This window comes from Kryptolebias marmoratus, linkage group LG1 (assembly GCF_001649575.2).
Source record: "Kryptolebias marmoratus isolate JLee-2015 linkage group LG1, ASM164957v2, whole genome shotgun sequence".
Classification (NCBI taxonomy): domain Eukaryota; kingdom Metazoa; phylum Chordata; class Actinopteri; order Cyprinodontiformes; family Rivulidae; genus Kryptolebias; species Kryptolebias marmoratus.
This window is the reverse complement of record NC_051430.1, coordinates 25,819,952-25,837,616: the sequence shown is the minus strand read 5'-3', so window position 1 is coordinate 25,837,616 and position 17,665 is coordinate 25,819,952. Positions and strand designations below refer to the sequence as shown.

The following is a 17,665-nucleotide window of genomic DNA, read 5'->3' as shown; positions in this document are numbered from 1 at the left end:
CCCCCCCCCCCCCCCATTTTTAAAGAACTGAATTGTCGCTTTCTCATTCAAACGTAATGACAGACAGAGTGGCAGCTCAGTTTCTCAGGAAAGCCGTTTGTGATGAAAGCCCCCTTTTTGTGGCCCTTTTATTTCCTGTTCTACTTCCTCTTCTTTTGTTAAAATAAACGTGCTCCTTTTCAGCAGATTTTACAGCTTCACATGTACAAACTCTTAATACATAGAACTGTAAATTAAAGTGTGTATTTTCAAAACCTCTTTTTATCTAAACTCAAATATTTGAGTTTTTGCCCCCCATAACTGCCTTTCACAACATGATCCACGTAAACGCTCAGTATTCTCATATATTCTCATCAGGCAGTTGTTAAATATTCTGATTTCCTAATCATTCATTCATTTTATTAATTTATTTATATCAAATTTTCATTTACCCTGTTTTTATTTGTGAATTTTTCTCACTGAGCCAGTTTCTAAGGAACCATTTTCATTCAGTTGCTTCATAAGCCTCCTTTTTGCCCAACATTCATTCATTCATTCCTTCCCATGTTTGTGTGTCTTCTGCCTCAGGTCAGCTGGTGGACTTTATAAAGCGGGTAGAGCAGAAAGCGCCGATGTCATGTGACACGGTGCTGAAAATCTTCTACCAGGCGTGTCGCGCCGTGCAGCACATGCACAAACAGAAACCTCCAATCATCCACAGAGACCTCAAGGTTGGTTTGTCCTTCATAGATGAGTGAATAAATAAGGTATTAAAGTGTTGTGAATAACAAGGAATCAATTATGTGCAGCTGTACTGATTTCGATGGTCTTTGATGTGTTGCAGATTGAGAACCTCTTGATTAGTAACCAGGGCACCATCAAGCTGTGTGACTTTGGCAGCGCCACCACAGTGTCACATTATCCCGACTACAGCTGGTCTGCACAGAAGAGGTCCATGGTGGAGGATGAGGTGCACACACATGCACTCAAACATCTGTTAGACGTCTTCTAAAATCACTACACTGATTATTAGAACACACAGTGGAGTGTTTTTTTTTTTTTATTAATCAGATTTTTTTCACTGTTGAACACATTCAGTGCATTGTTTTATCACATCGTTGTTTTGAGTCATGTGTGAAACTAGTCCAGGTGCTTTTCTAACTGTTGTTCATTACAGGGTTCAGTTTATTCATTGTGCCCCTCTCCACCACACTGTGAGTGACTCCAGCCTCCTGCCAAACTCAGTGCTACCTTTTTGCACCAGCTTGTTTAGGCTCTCGTATTTTCGTCTGTTAGGTTGCAATCCCGACACACGGCAGCATAAAAGAGGACGCTGGTCACCACGGCGTGATAAAATGTGTGCACATCTCTTCGCAGACATCATATGGAAGCTTATTACATCAGATCCTTCCTGTTTTTACAGATGTGTCGTCTGCTTCCTATTCTGACACTTTCTATGTGTCATCATGCTCCTCACTGCTAACATAGCAGAATATTTATTTACCTAAATATTGTGTTTGAAGTGCCTTTTTTTTATTTCTATCATTTTAATTTTTTTTTTGTAAAATCTGAATATTTTTTATTCCTATTGACAGTCATTTGTTGTAAGTCCATATTGTTTTTAGACCCTGAGTTGATATATTTGTTAAACTTTAACAAACTTGTTTTATAAGAAGTCTTAGTAATGTATTTTGTTTATTATTGTTAATAATAATGTATAATAATTTAATTTACAGTTCACAGACAATAAACAGTAAGTGCAGTAATACTTCAGAAAATGTTGAATACATTTGAAGTTATTTTTCATGCCTTTTATAAAATCTCGAAAGCTTCTAAATTCAGATTATTTAAGAAGGAAAAAAATAAAACGTTCAGAATTCTCAATAAATATGTGGCAGTAATGACTTTGGGGCATTACATAGAAACCAGAAACCTTCGATTGAATTAAGCAGTGGAGGTTCCTGGATAATCGATGAGGTTAATTACATTAATATCATGACCACACAGCCACATGCCCCTTCAAAGGAACTTTAGCACAGATGACCTCGGTGGACAGGACACCAGAGTTTGTAAATCTAATAACGTTCATGTCTGCCAAACACGTGTTTTCGGGCTCAATCAAGTCTTATTTATTATGCACAGACTGATAGACTTCTGGAAATTATTTCTAAGCAAAATGATCAGGTACAATATTGCTGAGATATTTATTTTCTCTTAATTTATGACGGATTGCCCCGAGGCTCTAGGTTTTTAACTGTCTGACTCCCACTGGAGATCATCTTACTCTAATATGAAACTTTTGTTGAATTTTGTTTCTTCTGTTTCTCCGCAGATCACAAGAAACACCACTCCAGCATACAGAACACCAGAAATGATCGATTTATACTCCAACTTTCCAATCAACGAGAAACAAGACATCTGGGTCAGGATTTTAAAATTCTCCTTCCTTTCCCTTTTCTTTTTTTTTTTTTTTTTTTTTACCAGTTAACCACAATTTTAGCTAAAAAACAACAAACTGGTGGTCTTATTTTAGTCTTTATTGTGCCTTCTCTTTCACTCAGGCCCTCGGATGCATCCTCTACTTGTTGTGCTTCAAGCAGCATCCTTTTGAGGAGGGAGCCAAGCTGCAGATAGTCAATGGGAAATACTCGATCCCTCAGAACGATGACAAATACACTGTGTTTCATGACCTCATACGTACGTACTGCCTGTTTCCCAGATTTGCAATGCTCATTTCTGTATCTCAGTTCATTTATTCCACACATCTTTTACTTTCTACTGTTCTTCTTCATAAATTACAGTTAGGCAGATTTGCTTTCTCTTTTGAGACCTGCTCACATCGTTTACAAAGAAATGTCATGGAGAGTTAAAACATGTTGTATTCAGCCAGATGGATTAAATAAGATCATCTGATGGTCAGATTTGTTTATTTCTTGGAAGAGAGACACAATATACAGTCCAAAACAGAAAAAAAAACTATTCAAAAATGTAATAAAAACTTTAATTATAACTCCCTGTTTCAGAATAAGTATACTATAAGTAAACGTTTAAAAAAAACACAGTGCTTTAAAAGTGCAGCAGTTTCTTAAAACACATTAAAAAAAAAAGATTTTTGATCACTTTTCTTGAAAAAAAAAAAAAAAGAAATATACCGAACACTTTTTTCTGTCTTCTTTAATATTGTAGTGTTTCTGTGTTTTATTAAATGTTCTATTTTGTTGACTTATTAAATGTTTTTTATTCTCTCCACCATGGAGGTTCTGGTTTTGGTGTTGGTTTGTCTTTTCACAAGATTAACTAACAGATTTTCATGAAATTTTCATGAAATGTTGGGGATGTCACAAGGAACAGAATTGAGTCATGAAACGGATAAAATTTTGGTGGTTATCTGGATCTGACTGTTTTTTAGTAATGCTATGGCCTTGGTGGAGGTTTATTTCTTAATGCTTGAATCCAGAGCTGCCTCATTTTAGTTTAACACATTTTAGGTCTGCAGTGTTAAAACCCTTGTCCTGCCTCTCACACACACCTTTCTGTTAATGTCCAGGTTCCACGTTGAAGATGAACCCTGAGGAGCGGCTGTCGATTACAGAGGTGGTGAACCAGCTGCAGGAGATAGCAGCAGCACGCAACGTCAACCCCAAGTCTCCAGTTACTGAGGTACTGCTACTTTAATTATTGATGTAAATACATACTGTGTTTCCCACTTGTACAAATCAACCACAAAGTGTATTTTGGTGTAATTAACTTGATTGGTTGATACTTAAGCTAAACTTTAGTGTCCAGCAGCCTGTGAAGACGTTATTGAAAAGCCGACCACATGGCCTCTTCCGCTGTGTGCTCTCAAATTGCTGATGTGGTCACTTTTCCTTAGCTGCACATACAACACACACACTCACTGATGAGTACAAAGGAGTCTGTTTTCTCCCTTTCTGGCTCCTCTCATCTCAGCTGGCAAAGTGCTAATGGCCCTAATGAAAGACACGGGGGTTTGGTGGATTAAAATTCAAAATAAACATGAGGAGATAGCAGCACAAAATGGCATGTATACTAAACCGGCCACACTCAGATTCAAGATTTTAGTTTTAATCCAGCAGCCAGTCTCCTACGATTCTTACCACAAATCCAGGTACTTATCGTTAAATCCTCATTCATGGCTGTGATAGATGTAAAGCCGATTCATTTGATTTTTCTATCTGTAGTTGAATCTGTGTCAGTTGTAAGCATCCTGGACTAAATTTATGAAATGATTAGAGTTCATTTTTGGGTAAATTAGTAAATTAAGCCACAAGTTTTGCCTAAATTTTTCCAAATTTCTTACTAAATGTGAATCTGGATGAGGCTGGTAAGTGTGTGCAGGGGGAGGCAGATTTGGCGATCGCTGATCTGATTAGGGTTAAGAAGGGGTTTCCCTGCTGGACATAAGGAGATTACAATCCTCCTGCGTCTCCTCCACTCCCTGCTGCAGTTCAGCTCAGACATATGGACGAACAGACTGTGGGAGGTAGCAGAGAGGAGTAAACTTCTTCAGAAAGGGAGCAGAGATGGAAGTGAGACGCTGATAGAGAAATGCAATAAACAGAACAAGTTTTTAAGGAAATTTTCCCCTTTTTGAAGAGATTTTTTGGATAACCTTTTTCTGCCGTTACTCTTTTTGTTTTGTGACTTGATCAACAAAGTCCTGGTTGCAATATTTTGCAATTTTTCTTTTTCTGTATTCCTTTTTCTTTTTTTTGTTTACCTGCTGGTTACAATGTTGAGTACGTACTACTGTTGGCGTCCTGTTTATGACGGCTACGAATGTCTGCAGCTTTTGGAGCAGAACGGAGGTTTTGGCAACAATGGAGCTCAGCCGCCCATGCAGATCCACAGCGTCCATAACAATGCAGGTAAAAGTGTGCTTGTATGGAAATGTTGTGGTTTCTGAAGGTTTGTGCACGGGGACCAGTGCAGTAATTATAGGCGTATCTATTAGTCTCCAGTTTCAAAAATGACATTTAAACAAGGCAACTTCAAAGAGTTACATTAGAATACCCTCAAAATCTTTATAAAAAAACACAGCAGAAACTGACAAAATAACCATGTTTTTACTTAGACACAGCTTTAAAAAAGGGTCGGGTGTTGAGGTGTGACTGAAAGTTCACGTTGACACACAAACACAATCATCTGCACCCTCCGTGTACATTTAACTAAGAAGTCACAGCAAGCAAACTCGTCACATCGACCACATAAACTTAAAGACGCACACACTGACCAGGGATTGTTTCTCTTTTTTTCCAAGTATCCAAACTGATGTATTTGTTATGGTTTGAGAGGTGGATTGGCACTTTCCTTTAACACACTAACCTTCAAGTTTTTTTTTTTTTAGTTGAATGGTTTCATTAATTACTACATTGTGATTATTAAATGTTTTCTGTTTGTATTATGGCATAAAATTTTCTAAAACTTTGTTTTTGTGTTCATTGTTCCCTTTTGATTCAATGTAGAGCTAGAGTTTTGTTGTTTCACTTCCAAAAGGCAGTCGATTAAATAAGAAATGCTCAGAAAAAGGCTAATTCCTCCATTTTTAAGAAATTGACTTCTTTAGAAAACAAGCTGAAGGAACGCTGTGCAACAAAATATTTATTTTTGCGGTTTATTTGTAAATCAATCAAAATTAACCTAATAAGCTTATCTTTTTTTTCCCCAATCGCACACACACACAAGCCTCTTCATGCCTATTAAGAGGATTTCTGCACCAGCACTCCACCATCTGTTGTCAAGCAGAGTGTGTTTGCTCTTCCCCCTGCAGATTGGCTCTAACTGCATATTAACGTAACTCATCAGGAAGGTTCAGCAGAGCAGAAAGCAGCTGATTTTATTTAATGCCTTCTCTGGAAGTTAATGCATTGGATTATCTTTGATGAATCCCTTGGTTCTGTTAAGGGTTTGTTTCATGAAAGCGTCCGTAAATTGTACAATTCTCTTTGTTTTTCATGACGCCCAGGTGTGTATGATCCTGATCAGGCGGGCAGTGGCTTCTTGGATATCTTGAGGGGAGGAACAGAACGCTTCCTGACCAACATCAAGGACACATCCTCCAAAGTCATCCAATCTGTGGCCAGGTAAGACTCTCCAACCCTGTCAAAATGAGTATCTTTACATCATATTTAGTTATTCATCATTGTTACACTTTTTTCACTTGGCATTACATGGGGTTGAGTCTATTTTTCATTTCTTCACATGGTTTTGCATGATCTTCTGTGACTTCAAATGTTTACTTTGCTCAACTGTGTATCAAAAAGTTATTTTTGTTTTGTTTTTTAAAAGATTATTTGTCAGTAATTTCATTTCACTACAGTTCCATAAACCTCGGCAGTCGATTATTCTATATTTGTTATTATAAACCTAATCATTTATAATCACTCCAGCTCTGGCCCCACATTTCACTTTAAAGGAACATTTTGTAGCGTGTTGGTCTAAAATCTCTCTCAGATACTGAGCAGGTTTCTACAGTTGGTATAAAAGTTAGATTCAGTGTTATGGGAGTAATGCAGTTTATCTCAGCAGATTGGAGGTATTACAGGCAGGGTAAAAATAAGCAAAGTGTTCCTTTAATAGACGAATCATATACCCTTTTTCTAGTTTTAATATTTCATTTATCATCAGTTTGCTCCATTTGTTTTGTTGTTTATTTTTTGTTGTCTTTTCTCTGTCCCAATCCTTCATGTTCCCGCTATGTGTACATCACCTAGCAACCCGAGGTAAATATGGGTCGGTGACATCTGTCAACTCATGCGCCGCTCTGTGTGTTGTGTAGCATGTGTTTGATTTAGAGGGAGGAACGTGTACTAAGGCTTTTTGTCACGCTGTGTCCGTCATCACAGCTTGATGACCCTAACATCACACAACAATTCAGCTGGATGAATGCTGAGCGGGCTGTGAATGTGCAGAAGATTTAATAACAAAAAAAATGCAAATTCACCAGATATATACCTCTGACATGTCTGGGAACCTTTTTTTTATATATCAGTTAAATCCAATCATCCAAGTCATTTTACCTGTAACTATTGTATATCTATAGGGGCACTCACCTTATGACAGCGTTTTAAACAGGTATTTGGTCATAAAGGTATTACCTTACTGGGCTGCAGCTGTTGGAGATTAGTTGGTTGCATTGGTTGTTAATTGCAAAAGAAAACAGGCCAATTTTCAGTTGCAGTCTCATTGAATTCTGATTCTTTGTGACCAAGTGGCCGCTGATCTCGCAGCTGCCCCCACATTTATCATATAATCTACTGGAGTACACTTTTGAAATGAGGATTTGCAGATATGGAAGAGTTTTTCAATAATTAGCATTTATCATCAATGTGGTTTTTATATCTGGGCATCCAGGCTTGTTGCCTTGGATGTTTTCTGCCAGAGGAGAACTCCTGCAGGTGTCAAAATACATCATGAAATGGGTTGGAAACGCCCACAACAAAATTGAAAAGGGTGTGAGACGCAAACATGTCTGTGACTACTTTGAGAGGAAATTTGTTGCACAAATTTTTTGAACATGCTCAAAGTCCAAGCACCTCTGGGACTGGCTGAAGGAAATTTAGAACCCCTGCAAACATTTTTGAGACATTTTGGAGAGTCCCTTGTGAATGCTGTTCACCAAACTAGTCACCAGCAGTCGCAGCCCATTGAGATAAGTTAAACTACCGTTCCCTTATCTTAAGCTTTCATAAAGTCCAGCCTATAATCTAGAAAAGTGAAAAATACACTAACATACAGGAAATAATCTTTGTTATTTACCCAAAGCCAATGTATGACTCACCTGACAGTCCTAATTATCTTGTAGGGAACATGTTAATAGTGCTGGAAACCTCTTTAAAAATAGTATTTTTTTCTCATGCTCTTTCACAGACAGATAAAGATAAACAGGAAGTAACGACAAGAGCTAAATAACAAAGAAAAGATTTATTAGAACCAATCATTTGCTGGAGAGAAAAGAGGAGAAAAAACCCGCAAGACTTGTAAAAAGCAACAAGAGGGTCAGTCAGTTTCATCAACATTGCATTTATTGCGTTTTTTGCCCACCTATGAGTTTGTTTTTCTGCACCGAACCCACTAATTGTGTAAAAACTGACCCAACATGTCTGTAATCCCCCGATGGAAGACAGATTATTTACCGTACTGTATGAATGATTGATTTATTACTGAGTGAATGAATAAACTATAATTCATAAAGGATTTATTCTGGCTCCACCGCTCATCGAGTATCCATTTTGCCTTCATCTGTGTTTAACCAGCATCACCTGTGTGCCTTAATCCCATGCAGTTAATCTCGCTGTCATTAGCATAGATGGCTCTCTTTTTTTGCTTTCTCTACTAAATTTACCAATAAAGTATGCCATGTTTGTTCTTGTTGTGATGTACCACTGTGTGTGTTCTTGCCATAAGATTGCATTAAAGCCTGATTGGTCGTTCAGTTACCAATATTTTTTATTACAAACAAACTTTTAGAAGTAATGAAGCTTCCACAAAATGCTTGTGGTGCAATAAAGATTCAACAGAAAGATGAAGAGGGGAACATTCTCATCTAATTTGCATAATTTGTAAGATGGCACTTAAAATCAGTGTTGCAGTAATATTTTATCCTTTTATTTTGTTTGTTCCAATCACCCCATGTCATTAGATTAATTATGCTTCCTCTTAGGTGATATTTTTTTCCGTTTAAGTCTTTTGCTTGTTTGTTTTTGTCCTCTGTGATTTGTTTAGCATCTTTTCTGAGCGCACATGTAATTTGTTTCTGCAGCTATGCTAAAGGCGACCTGGATATCTCTTACATCACCTCCAGAATAGCAGGTAGAAAATTTTTTCTTTTCTTTTCTAAATCTACTTGTTTGACATTCTTCCACTGTTTTTATTATCATTATTACGCCCTTATGTTATCAGTTCTAAACTCATTTAGCTGTTTCAAACGCATCATATTTTGAGCCAGAGAAACCTGTGATGTAACGGATATGTGTGTGTTTTTGTGTGTAGTCATGTCTTTCCCAGCAGAAGGAGTGGAGTCGGCCATAAAGAACAACATCGAGGACGTCCGTCTGTTCCTGGACTCGCGTCACGCCGGTCACTACGCCGTCTACAACCTCTCCAAACGGTCTTACAGGCCGTCTCGATTTCACAACAGGGTAAGGAGTGTGTTTGTGTGTGTACACATCTTTATAGCACCGTGAAGTTTTTTTTGTCATTGTGACTCAGCTGTAGTTATGATAATGTGTTTCTTTGCTTTCTTTCATACAGCAGTTTATTATAGTTTTTTTATTTTTTGCTATTTAAAACCAGCTGCAGCTGTTACTGTGTTGTGGTTAATCAGGTGTGGAACTTTGCGGTGTGTATGTGTGTGTGTGTGTGTGTGTGTGTGTAGGTTTCAGAGTGTAACTGGCAGGTGCGGCGTGCCCCCAACCTCCGCAGTCTCTACAATGTTTGCAAAAACATGCATCAGTGGCTGAAACAGGACCAGAGGAACATCTGTATAGTTCACTGTCTGGTAAGTAAGCTGCTTCTCCAAGCAGGCCTCACGTCGTCTTAGTTGAATGCAGAGTTTTACTTGTGTTGTCGAATATGTGAGTATTTATTCCTGGGCAGAGCTTTTGTGTGGATGTGTTGATTACTTTCACGTATTTCAAATAACTGAAACCTTTAAAAAGCGAAGCTCCAATGCAGATGTAGTTTTGTTAATACGTGGGAGCTGGCACATGCATGTGGAGCAAATATCCCACTACCTGAAGTTAGACCTGCGTTAAATTCTGCATCATTAATGAGTTCAAATTTCTATTTGTCTTAAGCTTTAACCAAATGTTTTCTTCAGTCCATAGATGGTTTTCACATTCGTATTTTTGGCCAGTGCCTTTTAGCTATTAAAATACATTCCTAGCTGTGTTGTGTTTTTGACAACTGGGCTGTCTTGTGGTTAAAACTTTGGTATTGGTAAATCTTCGACACTGAACTACATGAGTAAATTGCGTAATAAGATGACATTAAAGAGGCAACAGTCAGCTCAATCAAAAGGTGAGAAGCAGAACTGCATGTCCTCGTTTTACAGTTGTTTTATTCAAGTTATGCAAAATAACTGCTACTCTCCTAAATACTTCCAACTAAAACATAATTATATGATTGCAACAGACCTGTTCCAACTTCATACTGTTTGCATTTTGTTTTACAAAGATAAAATCTGTGAGTGAAATGGTATGTTCATCATGAAATCCCAAACAGGAGTTCTTCTCTCTGCAGTGTTGTGTTGTAGTGTTACTGGGGGGGGGGCAAATATTAGGTAGAGGGAGTGTGTGCACACACCTATTTAAAACAAGAAATCTACAGAATAAAATAATGAATCAAGCTTGAGGTGTTAGAACTATGACTTTACATAAAACAAGAGCCACTAAGCTGAACTGTTACGTCGACTTCTCCTCTGCAGGACGGCCGAGCAGCATCGGCTGTGGCAGTTTGTTCTTTCCTGTGTTTCTGTCGGCTCTTCACCACAGCTGAGGCTGCCGTCTACATGTTTTCAATGAAGCGCTGCCCTCCTGGCATAACGCCCTCACACAAAAGGTAAAAAAATGTAATTTTAAAAAGGCAGCTGGTTTGTGGGATTGATCAAAGTCTGGAAATGTATCTGCATTACGCATCAGTTTTTGCTGACTTGAGTTTTTATACGCTGACATATTTGTTGCTTCACCAAATAGGGCTCTGAACTCGGTGATTATTTCAATTTTGCTTTCAGGTATATAGAGTATATGTGTGACATGATGGCCGAGGAGCCCATCATCCCTCACAGCAAACCTGTGGTTATTCATTCCATCATCATGACGCCCGTCCCGCTGTTCAACAAGCAGCGGAATGGGTGCAGGCCGTTCTGTGAGGTTTATGTCGGAGATGAGAGAGTCCTCACCACTTCACAGGAGTATGACAGGATGAAGTAAGTTTTTTTTGTGAGCCTTCCTCTTATTTAACCCATCTGAAACGTTTCTCCTCCAGTAAGTCATTCTCGGTCTCTCTGTGTTTTTCCTCAGGGATTTTAGGATGGAAGATGGCAGAGCAGAGATTCCCCTCAATGTTACAGTCCAAGGAGATGTCCTGGTGGTCATCTATCATGCAAGATCGACGCTGGGAGGGCGTCTGCAGGCAAAGGTACACTCACAAGCCTGCGTGCCACTAAGCTTTTATTCAAGATGTTTTTAAATTATGTTGTATAAACTACGCACTGTTGTTGCACTGCTTTATTTTGAGTCATCTTGTTGATGTCACTGATTTTCTAAGCAGAAAAACATACGAGTCGGTTGCAGAATTTTAAAGAAGAGTGAAGAACAAATAAGAGCAATTCTCATTTTAAATCTCATTTTTTTCTTCTCTAGATGGCATCCATGAAAATGTTTCAGATCCAGTTTCACACGGGTTTTGTGCCGAGAAATGCAACTACTGTCAAGTTTGCTAAGTATGTATTCCAAGTATGTAAACTGAGGAGAACTGTTACAAACCTGATCATTGATGTAGTATCTGATTTCTGTTAGCATGTCTTGATTTACACCAGGGGTAAGAGAATTTGTTTTTCTCTCCTGTCTACCTGCTCTGCTCTCAGGTATGACTTGGACGCCTGCGACATCCAGGAGAAATATCCTGACTTGTTCCAGGTGAACCTGGACATCGAGGTGGAACCCAGAGACAGACCCAGCACCAGGAGTCCTCCGTGGGACGGCTTCCAGACCAAGGGTCTTAATCCAAAAATACTCTTCTCATCTCGGGATGAACAGCAGGAGATCCTCAGTAAATTTGGTAGGTGTCTGTACGTAGCCAGGTGGTGTTTGATCGTGTTTGATTTGCATATTGTTTCTTCTGCCATTTTCTCATTTCTCATTCTTTTCTGCCCTTCATTAGCCTATGCATGTTTTTTTCATGCTCTATTGTACTAACATGTTGTCAAGGTATTGTGTCTAATACAGCAGTCCACTTTAGGCACTTTTTTTTTTACATCTAGCTTTTAGGGTGTGATTTTATGCTGTCAAAATAACATGTCTGATGGTCAGAATTAAGATAGAAGTTCAAGAGGGTGTTAAGTTGTTATGTGACATGAAATTAGACTAAAAACTACACTAAAAGTATGCTTCTTTTTACGAGACGGAGCTGCTTGCACACATGAATTGACCATGTGATTACTGCAGGTAAGCCTGAGCTGCCTCGTCAGCCTGGTTCTTCTGCATTTTACGAGTCAGAGGCGATTCCACCAGCTCATACCCCAGAAGGCTTCAGCACAACAGAACCAGAATCTCCTGTGAGCAACGACCCTAGTACCAGCAACTTCTTCCAGACGCTCGATTGGGAAGGCAGGTTTTTCGGCTTTACTATTTGGCAGAATATTTTACATTTTAAAGCCTTGCTATTCTGAATAATGAACTTTTTTTTTCCAAAAAGAAAATGGAAAGAGGTTCTCATTTTTGCACCATGTCTTAATCTTTCCAAAAAAATAAATTTAAACCATAAAACACTAATCTTTTTATTTAAAAGACATCTCAGTGACTGTTTTAAAATAACTTGAACTTTTTTTTTTTTTTTGTGTGTGTGTGTGTCTGTAGATAACCAAAACTTTCATGATGCTTCAGACAGCCAAGGAGGAGGATCCCTGAATGATCAGGAGGACATAAGTGATCAGTCAGAGGGAGAGTCTTTTTCTGCCCCCAGTATGGAAGCTTTATCACGCGACCACAGCGAACAGCTGTTTGATGCTGATTTCCAGGTACATCAAATCTGGGGTTGTTGACTGTGTTATTATGAAATCTGTGCTTTATATCTTTTAATGTGCATTCTGTCAATGCTGTGAAATAGAACCAGAATGTACTCTTTCCTCTTTTTTTTTTATTCATTTCCTCCTTCTTGTTCAGACACCTGCTGCACCTGCAGGATCTTCTCGTAGCAACACAGCGGACCTCTTGGGGTTGAATTCTGACGCAGATCCCTCCGCTGTGTCCTCAAGCTCCTCTCAAGTTCCTAATCAAGTAGACCAGGGAGGACTGAAAGCTGCTTCCAGCAACAGTGATCTTCTGAATGATTTGTTTGCGCCTCCTGCTGGTCAGACAGGGGCAGTGCAGGAAGATTTGTTCTTTAGTGAGCCAACCAGCGGAGCCACACCAGACTCAAAACGTAAAGGCAAACACTTCATAGATGCTGAATGCATTAAAATTAAAAATCTTACTTTTTGTATTTATTTTTTCTTTTTATTTTACCTATGTTACAGCTATGGGTGATCTGTTCGATCCGTTTGGGATGGGGTCCGGCTCTGGGGTTGGCTCCAGTGTCAGTTCTTCTCGACAAGCCTCTGGACCAGATCTGTTTGGGGACTTGTTGGGCTCGGATAGTTCAGCAACCAGTGGATTTAGCTCGGCTCACAGTAACCCTGCCCCTGCTTCTAACACCAGCCTTTTCAACCTCAGTAAGTCCATCATCTGTTTGTTTGTTTTTACTGCCTGCAGTCCATAATTCCTCTACTGCCTCATCTTAACGCACTAAAACTTGTCTTAAATCACTACAGTATCCTAAAAGAAAACTGAGACTCAGCTGATGATCTCTTTAATGTTGTTTTTGGCAGATAAAATTGTGAAAGATACCCCTAAGATGACATCATCAGCCAGCCAACCAGATTTGCTCGGTGGGTGGGACAGCTGGGCAGCTGGCACCACTGCTGGAGTCAGCACCAGCAAACCCAGTTATACCAACACAGGTGGGTGAAGGATTATTACATATATATATATATATATATATATATATATATATATATATATTAGTTTGGTAACATTTGAACTCTCTTATCATCACTGTGTTTGTAGGTTCTGGTGGGCCTTCCATGTCAAAGGCCAAGTCTCAGACCTTTGATCCTTTTGCAGACCTTGGAAACCTGGGTTCTAATTTACCAGGTAAAGATGTTTCCTGACATGAAGTTACTTGTGGTTTCCTGAGCAGTGGTGGAAAAAGAAAAACATTGATTTTGATGGACTAAATTTATTAAGCTTCATATTTTCATGCTTTCTTTCAGGTTCGTCCAGCAGTAATTTTTCTGGGCCTTCCTTTAGCACAAAGGCTCCACCTTCTTCCTCTTCCTCTTCCTCTTCCTCTTCCTCCTCCTCCTCTAAGCCTCAAGCCCAGGCCTGGCAGGCTGGCAAACCCAACTCTGCCCAGAACAAAGCTTGGATGTCAGGGTCTGGACCACCACCCAAAGGATCCTCAGCACCTCAGCCTGCAGGGCCACAGCCCACTAAACCCAACTACAACCTCAATTTCTCAAGTGTCATTGGTGGGAGAGAGGAACGAGGAGTCCGTGGGCCTGGGTTTGGTAAGAGAAGCTCTGTTTGACTTTTATTGGTATTAAAGAATAATTTTTTTCCACTCAGTTGTCTTTATAGATATTGTTTGCATTAACGGTGGACTGTAATTTCTCTTTACTTTATTAACACAGGCCCCAAACCGAAGGTTAAGGAGGATGATTTTGAGGACCTGCTGTCCACTCAGGGTTTTGCTTCTAGGCCTGATAGAAGGGGACCAAGGACCATCGCTGAAATGAGGAAACAGGAGATCTCAAAAGACATGGATCCTCTTAAATTACAGGTAACACATGAAGTACACACATAAGATACAACATTCAGAACTCATTCAGTGTGTGTTTTTGAAAGACAAAAACAAAATGCTTGTTGTGAACCTTTCCTGGATCCGAAAAGGTTTAAAATGTGACCCCTGAGTAAATCACTTGACTTGACTGAAGTGTTTTTTAAATTCTGATGTTGTAGATTTTGGACTGGATTGAGGGTAAGGAGCGAAACATCAGAGCGTTGCTGTCAACTCTGCACACAGTGTTGTGGGAGGGCGAAACCCGCTGGAAGCCTGTGAACATGGCTGACCTTGTGACACCTGATCAGGTCAAGAGATACTACAGAAAGGCCGTGCTGGTTGTCCATCCAGACAAGGTACAGGATGGCATGTTGTGTTAAACCAGGTTAAACCTTTCTGAGACGATTTATCTACAAATCCATGTTCTGTTTGACTCTGCAGGCTACAGGCCAGCCTTATGAACAGTACGCAAAGATGATCTTCATGGAGTTGAACGACGCCTGGTCAGAATTTGAGAACCAGGGATCCAAAGCACTCTTCTAAAATCCTGGCTTGGGCCAAACCCAAACCAAACCAGACCATGCTGGACTGGATTTGGCCTAACCAAACAAGGGTTAAACTGGGCCAGATTGACAGGACTGAGCCCACATTGGGCCATTAAGGGCACAGAACCTCTGAGAGGTGTCCTCTCTAGTATTCCCTTCCTCCTCCTTTGTTCTGTTTCTACAGTTTAAAAAAAAAAAACAAAAAAAAAAGCCCTTTTCCTCATATCCGGTTCTGATGAAAATATCCTTACTGGTTCGTAAATGACCAGTTAAATAAACGCTGCGATTGTTCTTAAACTCACTGCCTACCTGTGCGACTGCCTGAGTGGTGCTGCAAACATGGGGAGGGAGTAATGTGTGACAATCACACCGGAGCATTGAACAGAAACGGAACTAAAATACCTAAATTATCAGGGTGATTATAAAAAGCAGTGTCCCACTGCAAATCCGAAGCTGATCAGGTTTAGCTGTTGGTAGTAGGTTTTCATGCATTGCATGTTTGGAAACAGCGATCCATGCAGTTTACAGATAAATAAAAGTGAACCTGGCTTTGAGTAACTAAGCTTGACAGCTGATTGAAAGCTTGCAAAATGCCGTTTGAAATCTTTAGGCTTGATTGCCTTAAATAAAATAAACATTGTTGATGAATTTTAGAACAATAAACAGACACGAAAACAAGGGGGAAAAAAAAAACATTTTGGAAAATCTACAGGAATATTCCAAAGTGCAACTGCTGCACGTTTTCAGGTCAGCGCCCGGTTGCTCCCGAGTCGTTTCCTCCCTGCAGAGTCACTACTGAACACTACGAGTGCTGCTTCTTCTTCTTCTTCTCTTCCAGTTTCTGCTGCACACTCCTCAGATCAAAATAAGCCCTGAAACTTGTGATCAATCCAGCCAGGCAGTCTGTTGTTTTCTTTGAAGTGCTCTTCAATCTACACTGTGTAACTCACTGCATGCTCTTCTCCACCAAACCTCGAAACACGTGGATGTTTTTCCATTTGAAACCGGAGACATCCGGTCAGCGGTGAGACTTTTATTGAAGTGCTCTTTTTTTTTTTTCTTGTAGCAGGAACAGTAAAGAGGCTGCCTGTTTGTTTGTACTGGATGGTAAACTACTCTTCTCCCCAGTTAACGCTCTGCTCTTTATTTTTAAGCACCTCCATCATCATCATCATCATTATGAATCCCACTCTGTCTTTCAGTTCCTGCCATCTTCAGCACACAGTTCAGTGTGATGAGTCCATCGGGGTTCTCTGGGTTTTATGTGGTTCTGGGTTCTCACTTTATGTATTGAGCTTAAATATCACTTCAGTGTAAATATGAAAAAAAAATATATCATGATCCATCAAGTGGCTTTGTAAAGATTCCAGCCTGGGGATTTATTTTGACATTAAACCTCAGACTGAGTTGTGCGAATGTGACCTGGTGTGTGTGTGTGTGTGTGTGTGTGTGAGAGAGAGAAAATGTTGCATAGACAATGCAACTATGTTGAGCATCAAGCTCTCTTGCTTGCAATCACAATTGTTTCTCTTTTTTTTTTAAGCATTTCTCTCACTTTTATTATGTGTTGTCTCATCCAGAATCTTTCCAAGCTTCTTTTTTTCTTTTCTTTGCATTCACATCTTACCTCATGGACCAATCAAATTGCTTGTTTTCTTATTTATTGTTATGTTTTATGGAAGAGTTGAGGGTTGATGATATATTCTTACGTACTGATGGCACAAGTTGAAAATTCACATAATATATAGATGGACCGTGTTGAATGGCTGATCACAGTGAGCCTTTGTTGCTGTTTTCATTCCAAAGCATCAAATGTTAAGAATGTGCTTTTACAATAATATATCCTGTCTGTTGTCACTGTGTCACTCAGTCATTTGGGTATTCAGTCGTTTTATGTCTAACTTTACTTTTTCCCTTTGTAAGGCAGAGGTGAAGTTGTCTGTTTTTGTTTTCTGACATTTTGTAAAAAATAAAACAGGAAGGGCCGGCAAACCTAAAATAACAAATTGATGCTTGAAATTCTATTTTAATTCTTTTTGACAGTGTAAAAGTTAAAAGACCACTCATCGACAGTGTTTACTGTACCAAATTTGATCATACTAATATGAATGTAAATTAAATGTAAAAAAAAATTAAATAAATAAATCTTTTGATCTGATTTTTTTCTTTTTTATTTGTACTTCAAATTCACAATAATTTTCCTTTTTTTTGGTACAAGTCTTAAAGTTTGCTTTGGTATAAAATGTCCTTTTTTTACAGATGCTGATAAATTTGTACCCCTTTGTTAAAGAAAGAAAACCCCACAAAGGTCACTGAAATAACTTGAAACAAAAGTAATGAGACAAAAACGGCTAAAGATCAACTAATGAAAATCAATCATTGCTTTTTTTCCACATTTTTATTTTAAAAATAAATTAATGGAACTGGCTTTGACTAAAAAGATGATGCCCTTTTCTTAAAATTTGGTTACACAACCTTTTGACTCTTTGAGACCTCTGCACCTGTCCGCAGGTATTTTG

General features: G+C 39.1%; 1 protein-coding gene across 3 annotated transcripts in view; it reads left to right on the top strand.

The window, feature by feature from the left end:
* gak (cyclin G associated kinase) overlaps positions 1-17,304 on the top strand; it is a 21,293-nt gene extending 3,989 nt beyond the window's left edge. The window contains exons 5-30 of one of the 3 annotated variants that reach the window (XM_025005107.2): positions 568-710; positions 824-949; positions 2,312-2,401; positions 2,541-2,676; positions 3,527-3,639; positions 4,790-4,868; positions 5,966-6,083; positions 6,714-6,722; positions 8,762-8,811; positions 8,992-9,140; positions 9,377-9,499; positions 10,427-10,560; positions 10,733-10,927; positions 11,022-11,139; positions 11,364-11,443; positions 11,588-11,781; positions 12,168-12,329; positions 12,606-12,739; positions 12,885-13,143; positions 13,238-13,432; positions 13,589-13,720; positions 13,827-13,913; positions 14,033-14,329; positions 14,453-14,601; positions 14,781-14,957; positions 15,043-17,304. In XM_025005107.2, coding sequence (XP_024860875.1) covers positions 568-710; positions 824-949; positions 2,312-2,401; positions 2,541-2,676; positions 3,527-3,639; positions 4,790-4,868; positions 5,966-6,083; positions 6,714-6,722; positions 8,762-8,811; positions 8,992-9,140; positions 9,377-9,499; positions 10,427-10,560; positions 10,733-10,927; positions 11,022-11,139; positions 11,364-11,443; positions 11,588-11,781; positions 12,168-12,329; positions 12,606-12,739; positions 12,885-13,143; positions 13,238-13,432; positions 13,589-13,720; positions 13,827-13,913; positions 14,033-14,329; positions 14,453-14,601; positions 14,781-14,957; positions 15,043-15,144 — 3,551 coding nt within the window. In that variant the 3' untranslated portion in view covers positions 15,145-17,304. Of the gene's footprint in view, positions 1-567; positions 711-823; positions 950-2,311; positions 2,402-2,540; positions 2,677-3,526; positions 3,640-4,789; positions 4,869-5,965; positions 6,084-6,713; positions 6,723-8,761; positions 8,812-8,991; positions 9,141-9,376; positions 9,500-10,426; positions 10,561-10,732; positions 10,928-11,021; positions 11,140-11,363; positions 11,444-11,587; positions 11,782-12,167; positions 12,330-12,578; positions 12,740-12,884; positions 13,144-13,237; positions 13,433-13,588; positions 13,721-13,826; positions 13,914-14,032; positions 14,330-14,452; positions 14,602-14,780; positions 14,958-15,042 lie in introns of all 3 variants that reach the window. The other 2 variants (XM_017412400.3, XM_017412401.3) reach the window with 2 other exon arrangements.
* The last annotated feature ends 361 nt before the right edge of the window (positions 17,305-17,665 follow it).